The 17,455-nt window shown below is 37.9% G+C and overlaps 1 protein-coding gene across 3 annotated transcripts in view; it reads left to right on the top strand.

Annotated features, from left to right (window-relative positions):
• LOC117316408 overlaps nt 1-17,072 on the top strand; it is a 39,465-nt gene extending 22,393 nt beyond the window's left edge. Inside the window, exons 3-15 of one of the 3 annotated variants that reach the window (XR_004529851.1) lie at nt 1,447-1,572; nt 2,018-2,327; nt 3,283-3,934; nt 6,711-6,850; nt 7,942-8,180; nt 8,499-8,637; nt 8,905-9,159; nt 9,331-9,579; nt 10,878-11,009; nt 11,465-11,841; nt 12,695-12,809; nt 12,961-13,631; nt 15,714-17,072. Coding sequence is in view for 2 of the 3 variants with exons in the window: in XM_033870959.1 (XP_033726850.1) it covers nt 1,447-1,572; nt 2,018-2,327; nt 3,283-3,934; nt 6,711-6,850; nt 7,942-8,180; nt 8,499-8,637; nt 8,905-9,159; nt 9,331-9,579; nt 10,878-11,009; nt 11,465-11,841; nt 12,695-12,809; nt 12,961-13,329 (3,103 nt within the window). In the remaining variant the exon portion in view is untranslated. Of the gene's footprint in view, nt 1-1,446; nt 1,573-2,017; nt 2,328-3,282; nt 3,935-6,710; nt 6,851-7,941; nt 8,181-8,498; nt 8,638-8,904; nt 9,160-9,330; nt 9,580-10,877; nt 11,010-11,464; nt 11,842-12,694; nt 12,810-12,960; nt 14,646-15,713 lie in introns of those variants that run through there. The other 2 variants (XM_033870960.1, XM_033870959.1) reach the window with 2 other exon arrangements.
• The last annotated feature ends 383 nt before the right edge of the window (nt 17,073-17,455 follow it).

Below are 17,455 nucleotides of genomic sequence, written 5' to 3' on the forward strand. Positions count from 1 at the left end.
TGAGGACGGGCCTGGTTTGTTTGGTTTTAGGGGTTAACGTATTCCCTACAGCCAGGGTCATATGAGGACGGGCCTGGTTTGTTTGGTTTTAGGGGTTAACGTATTCCCTACAGCCAGGGTCATATGAGGACGGGCCTGGCTTGTTTGGTTTAGGGGTTAAACATCCTCCCTACAGCCAGGGTCATATGAGGACGGGCCTGGTTTGTTTGGTTTTAGGGGTTAACGTATCCCCTATAGCCTAAATTTTAATTCTGTATTTTGTATCCTTTTTTCGGCTGATGTCCCACGTAAAGTCCACCGTTACGAACGAGTATTATATTTCTGTACTTTGTACTGTATTTCAGAGTTATGGGCCCACTAGAGTATTTAGTCACCCTTACGTATAATTATTATTCACGATAACAAATAATGTATAAAAAAAAACGCAGCATAAAATTATATTACCGAAAACATCAGATATCGTTATTCATCAGAAATCTTCTCATTTAAAGACATTATATTGGTACTTAATATGTACATGTATACTATTATACTGGTTGTGTTTATTGACATAAAATACAGAGGGAAGTGATAATGTCCGGTCACCAACAACAGTGTGTACCATAACAACCCGGACATCCGTATACCGCCAACATCATGTACTTCAGTTCCCTGTCAAGTTCTCAGTATAAGTGAAAAAATAATATAAAGCTTATCAATTCCAAGCAGGATATTCCACTTCGGCTGGACACACAGCACAGGATGTCCGTATAAAATTGATGTGACATTCTTGCGGGAGTTTTTAATTTCTCCGTAAAATGGTAATGAATGTTTTAAACGTACAAGTCTTGTCATTCTTTTATTTGAAACCATTTTGAGTCTTTAAAACCATACGATAATGGCTAATTGAGGAGTAGATATACGATAAAACCCTATGTCTGTCTATAGACCAGGGGCGAGTTCGATTATCAGCTATTTACATTAGTCGGGTTGTTCCATCTGACGTGATTACATATGCTAATAAATAACAACAAATCAGTGCCTGCCTTCAAACTGTGACGCATGCGCAAATGGAGTTTTATTGACAAGGTCCGACAATAAAAAGTCGGTGGTTGGACCATAGTCAACTTGACATGCGCATTGTTAATTCTTGTTTCTGTACACATGCGCATTACATTTTACCAAAGTGAGATCTAATGAGAAGCGAGTTAAAATGTCAACTGGACCAAAAGACAGATCCCCGAGTATCAAACCCGTCAATTTTCATATCGCACAAATGATTCTAAAATATTGATGATATACCCAATCGATATGGTTATTTCTTGTCACATTCAATAAAAACGAGCCCCCCCCCCCCCCCCCCCCCCCCCCCCCCCCCTCTCCTACATTGTATATCTGTACATATTGACAATTATCCTCTACATACAAGTAAAGTGTTTTTATATTGTGTGCCCATCATTGTTTTAGATGGGGATTCTACAAACATAAGGGTTTCCGTGAACGCAGTTTTGAATTGGAAGAAGGAGATTATTCAAATCTAAGACCAATTAAGGACGAAGATGATGACGTCATATCCTCCGTTAGACCGCTGTGGTTAGTACGTCATAATGAAGATTAAATATTAGTTACATTATAAAAAGACAATGAGAGTTAATACCATTTTACAATCATGTATTATTTATCTATTTAACTTTAAGGTATGGCTAGAGCCTTTATACATTCTAGCTACGTCAGCCACCTGTTTATGAATGCTTGCAGATTATTTGGACATAACAATGTCTTGTAGGATCCTGAGAACTCGGAAACTGAAAGTCCATTACAATGCTTTCATTGATATGTTTAATAACATTGACAATCATCATGCCAATGGCGATAGGTTGCCACTGTAATTGTGACGAATTCGATATTATCTTCTTATCATGTTCATTTATCATTTGTTAATGAACGAATGTGTTAGGGTTTTACTGTCACGATTTGAACATTGAAGTCAAATCGCTGGATCAATAATTACACATTTTCTCCCTTCACCTTGCCATAGGATGGAGATTTCGGAGAGGAACTTCTTACCTCACGGAGACATGTATAACCAACAGTACGCCGCCCTGGCGGCTTGGTTTCTGGGACCAAAGGGAGAGAACAAAGATGTATTTACAGACCTAGCCAAAGCCGCTGTTGATGCTCATATAGACTTCCGGACGAACTACTACCCCACGGATAAACCCTATATCACAGATGATATAAAGACAGCTCGGGCGTACAGGGACGAGGTCAAGGAACTCCGGAACGAGTTAACTAAGATGACGGAAGAACTGAAGGAGAGTACTCCTAACCATAGTCTCCGGTATGAGGTAACGACCGGAAACACGTGTAGTACTTCTACAGTTAATTATAACTTCTATAGGGGAGGAGATACTTAGAACTTCATTGATAGCTCTACTACCAACCACTGTTAGGATTCAAACAAGGAAGCCTAATATTTCATAAAATATGTGCCTACATGTAGAACATGTAATCGCCGGATCACTCGTGGTCATGTCGTCTTCTGTATATATATACCACACATTCAGCTCATCCTCGAGTTGGAAGCAATTAACTTGTATCTAAAACCTATATATTTACATTTGCTCCGCATTTACCCATTGACACAATGCTAAGAGGCAGTTGCCACCATACGCCTATAACACCCAGTGCCTCAGGCTATAACACCCAGTGGGTCATGTGACATTAAAAAAGGCGGGATTTATTTGTGTTGGTTAAGTTGACGGAAATGGTAAGACAATGTAAATATAAGTATTGAACAGTGGTTTTAATGTTGCCATTGTCGATATGGCAGCAAGATGTATGGTGAGCAAATGGCATGGGAACCCGTTAGATGTATGATGGGCAAATGCCATTTGCCCACCATACATCTTGCTGCCATATCGACTATAACAACATTAAAACCACTGTTCATTGCTTAAATAACCAAATCAATCTAATGTATTACCAACTTCGTAACCTAGTCAGTTGGGTATAAAAACTTCGAGATACCAGGGTATTCGAGGTAAGCGAGTATAAATTCTATATAATTTCAACTGTCGGAACTGAATATTTAGTTCGAGTTAAACAGGGTATTGGAGGTATCAGACTTCGAGATAACGAGATTTGACTGTACTTTGTTGTAGAGATGATACCCGGGTGTTTTACTGTGATAGTAACTGTTGTAGAGATGATACCCGGGTGTTTACTGTGATAGTAACCGTTGTATTCAATGTGTAATTCTGTTATGTACTGGTACAGTAAACGTACATCTAACATTTGTAGGGTCACATGCTGTGGGACACCGCCATGCCTGCTAATCTGGGGTACATAGCAGCCATGTTGTACAATTCCAACAATGTCACGAGGGAGGCCAGCCCTGTGACTACTGGCATGGAGGTGCAGGTCGGAAAACAGATCTGTGAAATGCTCGGCTACAGTTTTGGACAGAAACCAGAACCTTGGGGTCACCTCACGTGCGGCGGTAGTGTAGCCAATATTGAAGCCACGTGGTCAGCACGAAACGTCAAATATTATCCAATCGCAATTAAGAAAGCCGTGATGACTGAGCCAGCATTACAAGACGCGCTGGAGTATGAAGTGTTTGTACCTAGACTCGATAAGAAACAAAAGCTGACCGAGGTGTCGACATGGGATTTACTTAACCTTGACATTGATGAAATTGTTGCCATACCAGAAAACATGGCCAAGCTAGGAATCTCGAGCGATGTACTTACGGAAAGCCTTTCACGGTATAGCTTACAGAGTTTAGGATTTTTGAAATTTGCACTTCTGCACGGACTAACGGAAGCTCCCGTGGTGGTTTCTCCAGCCTCTAACCATTATTCTTGGACTAAAGCAGCAACATTACTGGGAATCGGTTCAGAAAACCTGATCTCCGTGATGTTTGATAGGAATGCCCGGATGAGTATAGATGGTAAGTTTTTAATAGGGGTTTGACCTAACTTTAACTGTTTAATGTGTGAATTTAGTCATTTCGTGATTTGGTATCTAATAATTCTACGGCACAGCATGATAATTACCACATAGTAATCTTATAACTACTTTAGAACAATATCGTAATTACCACTGACCAATCTTATCACAACCATTAAGAAATATTGTAATTAACACTGAAAAATCCTATAACCCTCGTAATGAACAACGACCAATCTTATAATAACCATCAAGCAATATTGAAATTATGACTGATCCATCTCGTAATTAAACGTTCCCGTAATTACACTAAACATTGTCGTGTCATCCAAAGAGCGATCTCCAGTAATAACCACTAAGCAATCTCGTTACTACCACTGCTAAATCTCTTAATTTCACTAAAAAAAAACCTCTTAATTTCACTGAACAATTTAATAATTACCTCCGAGCAATCTCGTAGTAACAAAGGAACAATCTCGTAATTACCAATCTCTTCATTGCTACTGATCAATATCACTATAACACTATGTTATTACTTCTAAACAATTTCGTGAACACAACTAACCAATATCGTAATCACTGAGCAATCTCGTTATTTCACTTAACAATCTCGTAATCACACTGAGCAATTTCATAATTACTTCTGAATAATCTCGTAAATACCACAAAGCAATGTCGTAATAAACATTGGACAATCTCGTAATAACAACGGAACAACCACGTTATTACCACTGATAATTTTTCGGTGTCACCATACCAGCCATTTGTTTTTACAATAACATAGAAAAATGTATTCTCCAGACACAAATAAACTTTGGAAGGCTGCCAAGGTTTGGGGCCCTGAGGTCAGCCTTACATAAAAATCATGTCGTCACACAGGAGGGCTCTCACTTTCCATTCATACCATGCATTTAAATAGTATAGCTACATATTGTGTTACAAAATTCATTTTTATACAATCTTTATTTAGTTTGCTGTCACTGCTGTTCGTTCAGTCAAGTCATCCATCCACATGATATAAACAAACGTAACAAAGATATACCACTTCATATAAACCATGGGGGCTATGATGTCAGAGTGATGTGATGTCAGTGTGACGTGATGTCAGAGTGATGTGATGTCAGTGTGCTGTGATGTCAGTGTGATGCCAGTGTGATGTCAGTGTGATGTCAGTGTGCCGTCAGTGTGACGTGATGTCAGTGTGCTGTGATGTCAGTGTGATGTCAGTGTGGTGTGATTTCAGTATGATGTGATGTCAGTGTGATGTGATGTCAGTGTGATGTCAGTGTGACGTGATGTCAGTGTGATGTCAGTGTGACGTGATGTCAGTGTGATGTCAGTGTGATGTGATGTCAGTGTGATGTCAGTGTGATGTCAGTGTGATGTGATGTCAGTGTGATGTCAGGGTGATGTCAGTGTGATGTCAGTGTGATGTGATGTCAGTGTGATGTCAGTGTGATGTCAGTGTGGTGTGATTTCAGTATGATGTGATGTCAGTGTGATGTATGTCAGTGTGATGTATGTCAGTGTGATGTCAGTGTGACGTGATGTCAGTGTGATGTGATGTCAGTGTGATGTGATGTCAGTGTGATGTCAGTGTGATGTGATGTCAGTATGATGTGATGTCAGTGTGATGTGATGTCAGTGTGATGTCAGTGTGACGTGATGTCAGTGATGTCAGTGTGACGTGATGTCAGTGTGATGTGATGTCAGTGTGATGTCAGTGTGATGTCAGTGTGATGTCAGTGTGATGTTATGTCAGTGTGATGTCAGGGTGATGTCAGTGTGATGTCAGTGTGATGTGATGTCAGTGTGATGTCAGTGTGGTGTGATTTCAGTATGATGTGATGTCAGTGTGATGTCAGTGTGATGTCAGTGTGATGTCAGTGTGACGTGATGTCAGTGTGATGTGATGTCAGTGTGATGTCAGTGTGATGTGATGTCAGTGTGATGTCAGTGTGATGTGATGTCAGTGTGATGGGATGTCAGTGTGATGGGATGTCAGTGTGATTTCAGTATGATGTGATGTCAGTGTGATGTCAGTGTGACGTGATGTCAGTGTGATGTCAGTGTGATGTGATGTCAGTGTGATGCCACTGTGATGTCAGTGTGATTTCAGTGTGGATACTCTTCCTCACAAATACACAACTGTTAAATATACACGGGAACAAAATCGGTATCAAAACCAAGACTTATAAAATAATACCAAGATGTTCATATTAAGGTAAATATGATTACATTTACTATATACCCACCACGCTAGCGGAATGTCCTTTTACGCCTACCAGAAGATGTAGACGAGGTTAACAGACAGACTCTTGTGTTTTCGATTATTTTTTCATTGCCGGGAGCAGTTAACAATAGACTGTATTTTTCATTCGCTTTTATTTTTATTTGTAACTGGCATTTGTTAGTACATCAGTGAACAATTAACAACGAACGTGTTACCCTCATTTTCCCACATGTACGTAAAGAAAATCGACAGTTAGCCCGCAAAAGGCCACGCCAGACGTAACGAAATTGTATAACTCGCGTGCAATACGCAGGACATTACGGTGTTAGAGTTCTCCTCCCTGATCTCACACCATCGAAATCCTTTTTTTTTCTTTGTCACACCCTTAAACCCGTCTTAAATTCCATCATCAATTATTCAACAAAAAGCCACATTTAAGAATCAATTTTCCTTGCATAGAGATCAATCTTGGCCGAACCTTAACCTTAAAGACTGATATTGTTTTTTATGTTCCCGAATGTATGACAATGATTCTGTTGTTTAGATTTAAAACGGATCCTGAATGGATTATTGGTGAGAGAAATCCCCGTCATAGCTGTTGTAGTCGTCATAGGAACGACAGAGCACGGAGCGGTCGACCCTCTGTCTAAGGTCATCAATCTCCGCAAGGAGTTCCGGGAAAAGGTAACGGGGAAGCTCTCTTCAATTTATATACGGATATAAAAAGCATTTTAATGTGTATAAAACATTTACATAAGTTTATAAATATTCATGAATATTTTTGAAAAAAAAAAAAAAAAAAAAAACTTTCACGGTTACTTAAATTGCTACATGTACAATAGTGTAGCATGATTGAGCTCGCAAAATGACCGCCGTATGATTTAGATATTTTCATGAGCTTTCTGAAAGTTTTATTAAAGCTTCTATGTTTTCCTATTATATGAATTATGACAAAATTACAAAAAATATCTTAAATAATAGAATATATACCCTAATTATGAAATAATGGGAGAATCAATACCGTAGGTTTTTTTTATAATTGCAATATCAAAACCGGGAAACTACCCACTGATTACGGGGATTTTTAATACGGTGCTCCACTCTCTATATGTAAATGGTAAAAATATGTCATACACGCATGCGTTAACTGGTTCGGGGTTTTTTTTAAGAATGGCGGGGCCAAAAGCAGTCAAATTGACTAAAATTTCAAAAGTCTTCTTTTTCTCAAGACCCACCAAAGGTAGAATCAAATATTATTCATAGATAGAAGCGTCCTGAAGTTACCAAAATTGTGAATTTTATGACCCGGGGATCTCACGTTTGGCCCTGGTGAAGGTTCAAATTAGCTAGTTTGGATGACAGTTTGAAACGATGTGAGTAAAGATCGAGGTAAGCGGCTAATGTTGCCGTGCCTCATATATATATTATCAACATGTTAAGAGGATGCTGAAACGTGTACACTAGTGATCCTGAGCGATCCGTCCATGGAATTTGGAGTGATCTCCCCCTAAATTGTATTCGGGGCATTTATATCAGTCTGTCAAGGAGAATGCGCAGTCAATTACGTGCATATTACGGAGTATTGACAACACCAACCCAAACCCTAACCCTAATCCTAAGTAAAATATTACTCTGGTAAAATATATATCTAAAACAGTAACAACTGTCACTCTGTCGCATGCCTGAGCAACGGTAGCCATTTTGTAAACTCAATTTTGTCACCAGTGCGGGTTATGGTTGTTATTTTATCTATTTATTTATTTATTCTGTTTCAGGGTTTGAATTTCTGTGTGTGTGCGGACGCAGCTTGGGGAGGGTATTTCACGTCCATGCTCCATTCTAAGAGTACGTCCCGGGCTACAGTGATAAAGGACCACGGCGGATACATCCCAATGTTCCCCCTCAGTCCGTACACACGGAAGCAACTCCTCCATCTGAAATACGCCGATACCATCACCCTGGACCCCCATAAATCTGGGTACTGTCCGTATCCGGCCGGCGGACTCTGTTACAGGCATGTATAGTATATATAATGAAATATACATTTTTGAAATTATGAATTATGTCTGAAATTATCAGTGGATAGAATGGTGATCATAGCGGACTTCAACATACCCGTCCTCGGTCAATGTAATTATTAGGTGTTTATCAGGCTTTAATGAAGCCGCTTTGTCCCTAAAAAAAAATTGTTTTGCCAAGAGCTAAATGTTCTTATATACATTCCCAATAATCATCTCGCGTTGGTGATGGATTCAAAATATCGCTTTGTTAGAACTATGAATATCGCCACTTTGAGATCTGATAAACATTTCGATATCTACCATTGTTACAGAAATGGCGCTATGAGAGGATTCGTCCAGATCTCAGCTTCCGTTATATACCAGAATGAAGAGGAACCGGATGTGGGCATGTACGGGGTGGAAGGTTCTAAGCCTGGAGCGGCAGCAGCCGGAGTTTTATTGGCACACAGGGTTTGTGTTCAGGCTTTATTGATTCTGTCAAACTTTTGATGACTTGTATCTGAATCTTAGATAATCAAATTTCCTAGCTCCAATAAAGTTATGCCAATATGATCATCGGTTCAAAGCTTGAGCTGCCCCTTCATAAGCGAAAACACCTGCTTATAATTGTCTGGTATCGTACAATCTAAGTCAAACATATACATGTAGTTTGTTTCTTGCCCATTGTTTTCTTCTTTTTTTGTGGTAATTTTTTATGGCTGCTTTGATCGTTTGTAGGTAATCGGACTTGACATGTATGGTTATGGTCGGATACTGGGACAATGTATGATGGGAGCTAAACTATTCTACTGCGCATGGCTGACGGTAGCCTATGACGACGATAACTTTGTATGCATTCCTATGAAGCCTCTACCAAAGGAGGAGGATTCTGGGATACCGATGTTTTCCTTCAAAAAGGACCGAGCATTACAGGAGGCTCGAAGATTTATCAACGACAAAATAAAGGGCAGAAGTAACGAACATCTGAAAAAGGTCGGTAAATGTAAACATGGTGTACCAATATATTGAGAAACGAACACCTGAAAAAGTTCAGTAATATACCCATGGTGTACAAATGCATTGTGAAATACTTTTATGTATTACTTTTAACAGAATCAGTTAAGTCTTTCGTCATTACGGAATTTGTATTTGTCTATTTCCCAGGACCCTGAGGTGATGGGTTTCCTGAGTGAGATCGGACCTGATGCCCTAATCAACGCCTTCGCCGTCAACATCCGCGGTAATACCGATATCAACGTCACTAATCGTCTCAATTCGACCCTGTTCGACAAGCTCTCGCATACAAGTGTAAACAAAAAAGCCGTCAAACGGATACCCCTTATATTAACCAAGTCCGAAATGCAGCATTCTGGGAAGGACAAGGCAGCGTCACAGTTCAAACGGAGACTAGGGGTAGGCTAAATTCTATCTCATATGGCCAATATAAAACGTAAACGCTAGGTTGTATCTATCCCAGCATATCAAAACATAATGATACAATTAAACATCTGTGTGTGATAACATGTAAATAATAACCTTATACCTGTTTATTAGATAACGCGGGTAGACAAAAGAAGATGTCCTGTATTTTGTTTTCCTTTATTTAATTATGTTTTTCAATTCCTTCACTTAATACCTTGCTTTGTTTCCAGGAATATGCTATTGCCTTGAGCGATGTGAAGTCAGACATGCTTGATGCTTGTTTATATAGATGATGGTTCCGTTGTCACCCTTCTAACGTTAGTTTGATGTTGTGATTTAACCCGGGTTTGTTATGTATTTCTATGTCGGAATCGTCGAAGCAGAAGACGCTTACTCTTCCGGGGCGCCTGGTCTAATTCTATATTGACGTTGATATGTCGCCCTCGTTTAGTCGACTTTAAGTTTGAATTATAGTCGCGTTATTATGTTTTCCTTCCCTGTTTTTGGTCGTTTCCCCTACCTGCATCCCTATTTGTTTTGTTCCTTTTGAGAATATTTTAAATACATGTACCCCTCTTTTTTTTACCCAACTCTATATTTTATAACCTTTGTCTAACACCTGTATTTTGTTTGTAGTTCCCTCTGACGTGTGAAGGTGGTATCGTTACCTGTGTGTTTAATTAGCTATACATAACACCTGTATTTTGTTTGTTGTTGTAGTTCCCTCTGACCTGTGAAGGTGGTCCACCTACTTCTGTATTTTAAAAGTTTTACCTTACATTAGTATTTGGTTTGTTCTAGCTGACGTCGACCTGTATAGGCGATATAGCTCCCTCTATGTTTTAAAAGTAACCCGAGTTCATTATTTCCCTAGCTCCCGCCGACCTGTGATGGCCGTCTGCTACCTCTGTATTTTATAAGCCTAACCTTACAACAGGTCATTATTTCCCTAGCTCCCGCCGACCTGTGATGGCCGTCTGCTACCTCTGTATTTTATAAGCCTTACCTAACACCAGTTCATAGTTTCCCTAGCTCCCGCCGGCCTGTGATGGCGGTGTTTTATAAGCCCTACCTAACACCAGTTCATTATTTCCCTAGCTCCCGCCGGCCTGTGATGGCGGTGTTTTATAAGCCTTACCTAACACCAGTTCATTATTTCCCTAGCCCGTGATGGCGGTCTAGCTCCCTCTGTGTTTTATAAGCCTTACCTGACACCAGTACATTATTTTCATGCCTCTGTGTTTTATAAGCCTTACCTAACACCAGGTCATTATTTCCTATTTCCGTAGCTCCCGCCGGTCTGTGATGGCGGTCTAGTATACCTCATCAACACTGTCATGAATCCTTGGGTCGCTAATCAAGATAGCGTCCAATCCCTGGTCGACTGTTTCCGCCAGGTGGTCAAGACAACAGTGGAAGAGGTAAAACCCAGGTGTTGTTTACTGAGATTTAGAAGCGCGTGTATCCAATTTGATTGTAATATTCAATTTTATTGTCAATAGATATGTATACTTGTACGGTTTATGAGAAGTTATTTATTTTTCAATATCTATATATAAGTAAATAATGTACGTATTGTCATAATGTTATTTAATATCAGTTTTTATATGTTATTTACTCTCCAAACTCGTACACAGCCTAACGTAGTGTTTTGTTACTGTATTGTTATTTGAAGATTTCTTTTATTGTAACCATTAACAGTACTATCATAATCTAGAACATTCCTATTGTTCAAGTGACCAGTATGCATTTCTCTGTTTCATCTTATTTGAATATCAGTTCATGTTTAGAGATGAACAGTATTATAGCTCTAAATATATATACAATGAGGTAAATCTCTTTTTATCTCTCCCTCTCTTTTATTTGTACATCCCAGATGACCGATTCCCCAGAAAGACATATATTTATTGTGGCCGGTCCCCTGAGTAAAATCAGTGGAGAAATTTTCTGTGATTTCTACCCGAACGAGTACAACGAGAAAGAGAGTAATTACCAAGCTGTTGTGAAATTCAAAGTGGACAGTCGATTTAAGATCGAGCTTCTAGAACTGATCGAACAACAGATCGAGTTATCATTAAACGGAAGTGCTACTAAAGAAATCATATTCCGGAACAAAGCAAAGACAACTCTAAGGGACATGTTGTGCAATGGCCGCCAGACGGCGGTCAGAATGAACGTTTTTGTTGGCATGGAATCTGATACACCGATCATAACCAACCTACCCGTGACAATATCTGATGTTCCCCTCTACAGGTTAGTTATAATCAAGGAATATACTTCAAACAAATAATTATCTGCAAACCACACTGCTATCCATAAAAAATATTCAATCGTTTAAATTCCTGAAATATAGTATTTTCATCACAAACTTTAGCTTTGCAATTTTCGGTGAAAATAATCTTCCAAGTTAACAAAATTTCTAAAATGACATACTATTGCAAAAATGTTGGTTTTCCGGACCTCTAGATGATCAATAGTATTGCAAAAATGTTGTTTTTGAGGATCAGGAACCGTATCGAACACCAGTTCACCATTTTCCTAGCTCCCACCAATATAAAATCATTATGATGAGAAATCATCAAACAAGAAATATATTTATCATATTTAGTGAATTTCACAATATTGTCTGGAAAGTGTATAGAAATTTAAGAAGGGCGGTGTATGTTTATGTTATAATGCGACTTTCCGGGTTGATTGCCCCGTATAAAGGTTAATTGGTGATATGAACTAAGCAATGACAAAATATATTGTAAAGTTGTGGAAATAACATGATCGATGATTGTTTTAGATAAGTTAAACAGATTGATGAACCAATGTAAACAAGGCATTTCTGATCGATGTTGTATATATTATGTTTAATTTTATTACAGCATGCCAGTATGACCATAATTCAATTGATTTCAGTATGCCGTCATTGCATACATGTACATTGTTTTACGATGTCCATGTACCACTTACCTTGATTTAATCGATTTCGGTATGGCGCCATGACAACCTGTACTTTTTTGCCATAACATAAAATTTGATTTTGATTTATGATATGATTCCATTAGGTCATTACACCACAATTAATTATTGTGTTTAAATTGTCCTGATGTTCCTGAAGGTATTTCGAGAAAGTTACTCCTGACCATCCAACCTACATGACGTACTTCCTGTTTGGTGACGAAAATGGCGCGTATATGACACATCACATCTCCGTCCGGCCAGATTTCTACCAGGTTTGTATATTCTAGTTAACCTCTTTTATGTTTGATTTTCTAATGTACGTTGTTGATGTTTCATGCTAGGTTAACATAGACATTACTTCCTTTTTTTCTTTTTACTATTGACGATGTATATAATCTGTTTCAATTTTAATTAACATTGCAGCTGGTCCGACTAGACCAGATACCACACAGTATATCACCGTCACTACTACAACATGGTGTCCAGATCCACATCTCCACCATGACTGGGGACCCTCTGGTCATTGACGGTGAGATCGTCGACCCTCTCCAAATGTCTGAGTACACTGTGCATCTGATAGCGGAAGGAGGCAATCAGATAAGATCTTCCATAAAGTTCAACAACCCGAGCGCCAAAATATTCTTCCTACCGCTTCGACCGGAAACACTAACGGAATCTCAGTGTCTGCAGTTCCGATCCTCTGTTAATTTGAACGGTAGTATAAATCTTGAGGTTCACGAATCTCCCAGTCAGGAACTATTAACACAGGATTTACTAGAAACTTCAGTGTAGTTGATGTGTGCATGAACCTTCCAGTCCGGGACCCGTTACACTGTGTTACGATATTGTAGTTGATGTGTGCATGAACCTCCAAACCCACAGCGTAGCTATGTGTGCATGAACCTTCAAGACCGGTACCCGTTACACTGTTACGTTAATGTAGATATGTGCTTATGAACCTCTAAGTCCGGGACCCATTACCCTGTTACGTTAGTGAAGATATGTGAGCATGAACCTCTCCGTCCGTGACTTGATTACCCGATTTACTCGAAGCCTCTGTGTAGTGTATTATTTATATGCGCATGAACCTCCTGGTAAGAATCATTTGACTATGAACTTAGCACGGACCTATATTGTAGTTACTTGGACCATGAAGCTTTAATTCACAAACTTCAACACTAACTTTTTGTGACTATATGTGCATGAATCTCCTAATCAGAAACCTCTTACAAGGAGTTTCAATGTTATTTCTATGCAATTAAGATGCATGTCACAAAGAATTTACAAGACAAAAATCCCTTTGATTTATATGAGCATGAATTTTGTTTGAATCACGTCGCAATAAATGTACTAGATGCTTCACTGCAGTTTATATTTGAACGTGATTCGCTAGACTTCCTTAGAGGCCAACAATTTATGTTGTTTGTGAGTGAATGGGACTCGCAGAATACAAATGCTTAAAAAATGTATAAGTTGTGGTGAGGCTAGTAATTGTTTTTCTACTGCTCTTAGTTTTTTAGCTACTATGAGTAAAGGCATATTGGTGACGTTTGCACGAGGTGTACAGGAGCAAGGGTCATATGAGGTCGAATATTAAAACGACACTCAGCTAGGGTTTTGTGAGGACGAATATCTAGGATGCATCCAACGCTAGGGTTATCCACATAAGGAAATACAAAATCTATTTGATATACGAAATAGAAATCGTTAGAAAGTTGCCTAAGTAGATGTCCTAACTGACAGTTAAGATTAAATTCACAAGTAATCTTTTTCTAAAACTTTCGTTTGGGTTACCGATTACAGTACCTTCCCTTTGATTGAGCTAGCGAGTTTGACTAAGTAAGCTGAGATCGCTGTTAAGAGATCGCTTTCATCTTATCAACCACATTGTATTAATACACACATACATTTCAGTATTATTCCATATCCGAATATTGTACTAAATACAGACCAGAAAAACCCGTTTAAGGACCACAATGTCGGTTGTACACCTATACTTGACCTACATCATCGTATCATCCTAATTTCGTGTAATCCTGCTGTTAATACAAATCGATTCTGTTGTAAAAAAAAAAGTTCTGTTCGCAGTTTCATCATCAATTTACACACCCTGCTTACCGGTCACACGCTTTTGTTTTGTATTTTTCCTAAATAACATGTTTGATGCATTGTCATTGAAATGACGTTAACGTATAACTTAACACTGTATCGCACAGCAAGCATGGCTTTCTAAATTACCTGTACTGACATGCTCCCTTGTGTAATATGAAGTTAATTTCCTCATTTAATTATCCTGTGCTTTAAAGTCGGTTGTTATGGTGGACACATTTCCTGACCACTGATAACGAACTGGTACCAGACAAAACAACTTACTAAATAATCATAATTTAACACTGTAAAAACGATTTTTTTCTTCTTTTTTTTCTTTTTCTTCTATTTTTTAATTGCATATATATCATTATTAGTATTGTTTTTATCACAATTTACCAGTGAAATATCGAAAATTATTCATTCTATAAAAGTGATATTTTTCACAAGTGAATTTTTTTTTCTTTTCGATTTGACCAATCAGAACCCTGCTTAGGGAAAATTAAGATTTTCATATAGCTCTCCGTCATGTTATATGACGTCATAATGCAAGATAGAATACATAACGTCACGATTTGGCGTTCATTTGTAAGCCGTTGGCAGGGGCCAACAGTGAATTCTGGGAGAGATTGAGCTGCCTGGTGTATTTTACTTTGAAATGTAATTAACAGAATATCTAACAGTGTCTTCAGTAATAGCAAACATATTTCACGAGTGTTGCTAATATTTTCATATTTTCCACTCGTGCTTTGCACTCGTGAAAAATATCACAGTATTAGACAAACTCGTGAAATATATTTGGTATTACTGCAGATACTGTCAGATATCCTTTATATCCCTCATAAATCATGCGATTGACCGTTGTTGATATATCTGTATTAATTAACGATATATTAAGGACCCGGGGTTAACCATTCGGTCTTTTCACTTTTATACGTTGTTATGCTTGCTGGCTTCATTTTCTCTTATTTTAAGGGTCTACGTCTAAATCCATATCGTGATTTTATTCTCATTTTATCGATTTTGAACCTGAATTAACATGTCGGTATTCAGTTGTTCTTGTTTTCATATATTTCCTTGCTTTTCAGGACAACTCACTGACGACTAACGCCATAGGCTGGTACCAAACCATTAACAAGCAGTTGTGTCAATTTTACTAACACGTCAAGAGTTAACGATTTACCATGTGCTTCATGACTTTTGTAACGCAATTGTTTCATTATCTATGTTTCTGATTTGCTCATACAAACTAATGTTGTGAAAGGGAGATTCTACAGTAGGATAGTGGTTCTATAGCCGGCTTTACTTTATTATGCATACTATTGAAGAATCGACTTACCGGTGCTTAAGAGATGATGCGGTCAAACTGGACAGTTGGATTAATTTATCAACCTCTGACATTTACAAATACAAGCTTGTGTCCGTCAAGTTTCTCTAGTCACTGCTATTGCAGTATTTAATATCAAAACGATAACCTTGTCGATGTTTTGAAGAACATTTGTCGATAATATATATAATTCTTACTGACTTCATTTCTAAAAAAAAAATATGAAGGCGTTGGAGAACGGATTTCACGCCAAATTTATTTTAACTTTGAGCTCCTGTCTAAGTGGTGTTTTCTTAATCAGGTGGCCGATAAGACGATGTTACTAAACACTGAGTGTCATTCTAGTTGCAACATTCTTTCAAGAATCCTTCGCAGTAACAAATACTCGCACAAACTATAAGGGGAAGAAAATATTAAATTATTTTTGTGATTTGTGTTCATAAAGCATTGATTAAGCATGCGGAGCTCGGAAGAATAATGTAAATGGTAAAATTAACCCCGAATGTCATAAAGGAATATAAATAAACGTTTTAATGACAAACAGTAACGTTGCGGTTACTATTGATTATTAGATATTACTCTCAACTCTTAACAATTCCACAAAAACTGCCACGTTAAGTAACGTGTACGATCAGAACTTGTTATTATCCTTTCCTGAGAACTTTGAGTGTTTGTGTTATTTAAGTGTCAGGGACGTCGTAATTATTGCAGGATGACCCAGTGGTAAGCTGTCAACTGAATGTATGTTGGTACTACAAATATAGCGTACATAATATTGGTTATCGGACGATGACGTTTTGACACACTTATTTATATGTTAAATTCCTGTACCATTTGTATAGTTCTAAGTTGATTGATATTATACTTAATTTACATCCCGGGAAAATTATATCGTGCTCCACCTCGATATTTTGTATGTTAAATTTGGTTTCATTAGCAATCATTTTATACATATATTAAGACGTTGTTATTGTTTTTGTTAATGTGTTGATCTTAATTAGACATATACAATGTAGCTATAGATGGGTGTCATATTATGCATTTTATGACATGTAGTTAGTGTTTACGCTGTTTGTGCTATAGCATCTTTGAAATACACAATAAAATAATCTGAATAATTCGGGGTTTTTTTTTCTTACAAATGATATTTACTGTAAAAACAATCTATGTCGTTATAGGTGATACAGGTGTCGCTTTCAAGATATAGGATATAAGATGTAAGATGCAAAAAAAACAAAAAACAAAAAACAAAAAAGAAAAAAAAAAGGATATAAGATGTAATGAACATTTTATGTAAAAAGTGGATCGGCGCATTGGTTACACTACCATTACAGAAAAGGAAACTATTATCGCCCTGACACTGATTCGAGAGTGTAGAAAGTGATCAGTTCAATCACATATATAACTTATCATTTTCTATAAAAATACAGAATGAAATTTGGAATTCTGTAGTAATGTTGTTACTTGTTACTAAGTGTTGATTTCATTGCGTGGTTTAACGTG

This window comes from Pecten maximus, chromosome 18 (genome assembly GCF_902652985.1).
Source record: "Pecten maximus chromosome 18, xPecMax1.1, whole genome shotgun sequence".
Taxonomy (NCBI): Eukaryota; Metazoa; Mollusca; class Bivalvia; order Pectinida; family Pectinidae; genus Pecten; species Pecten maximus.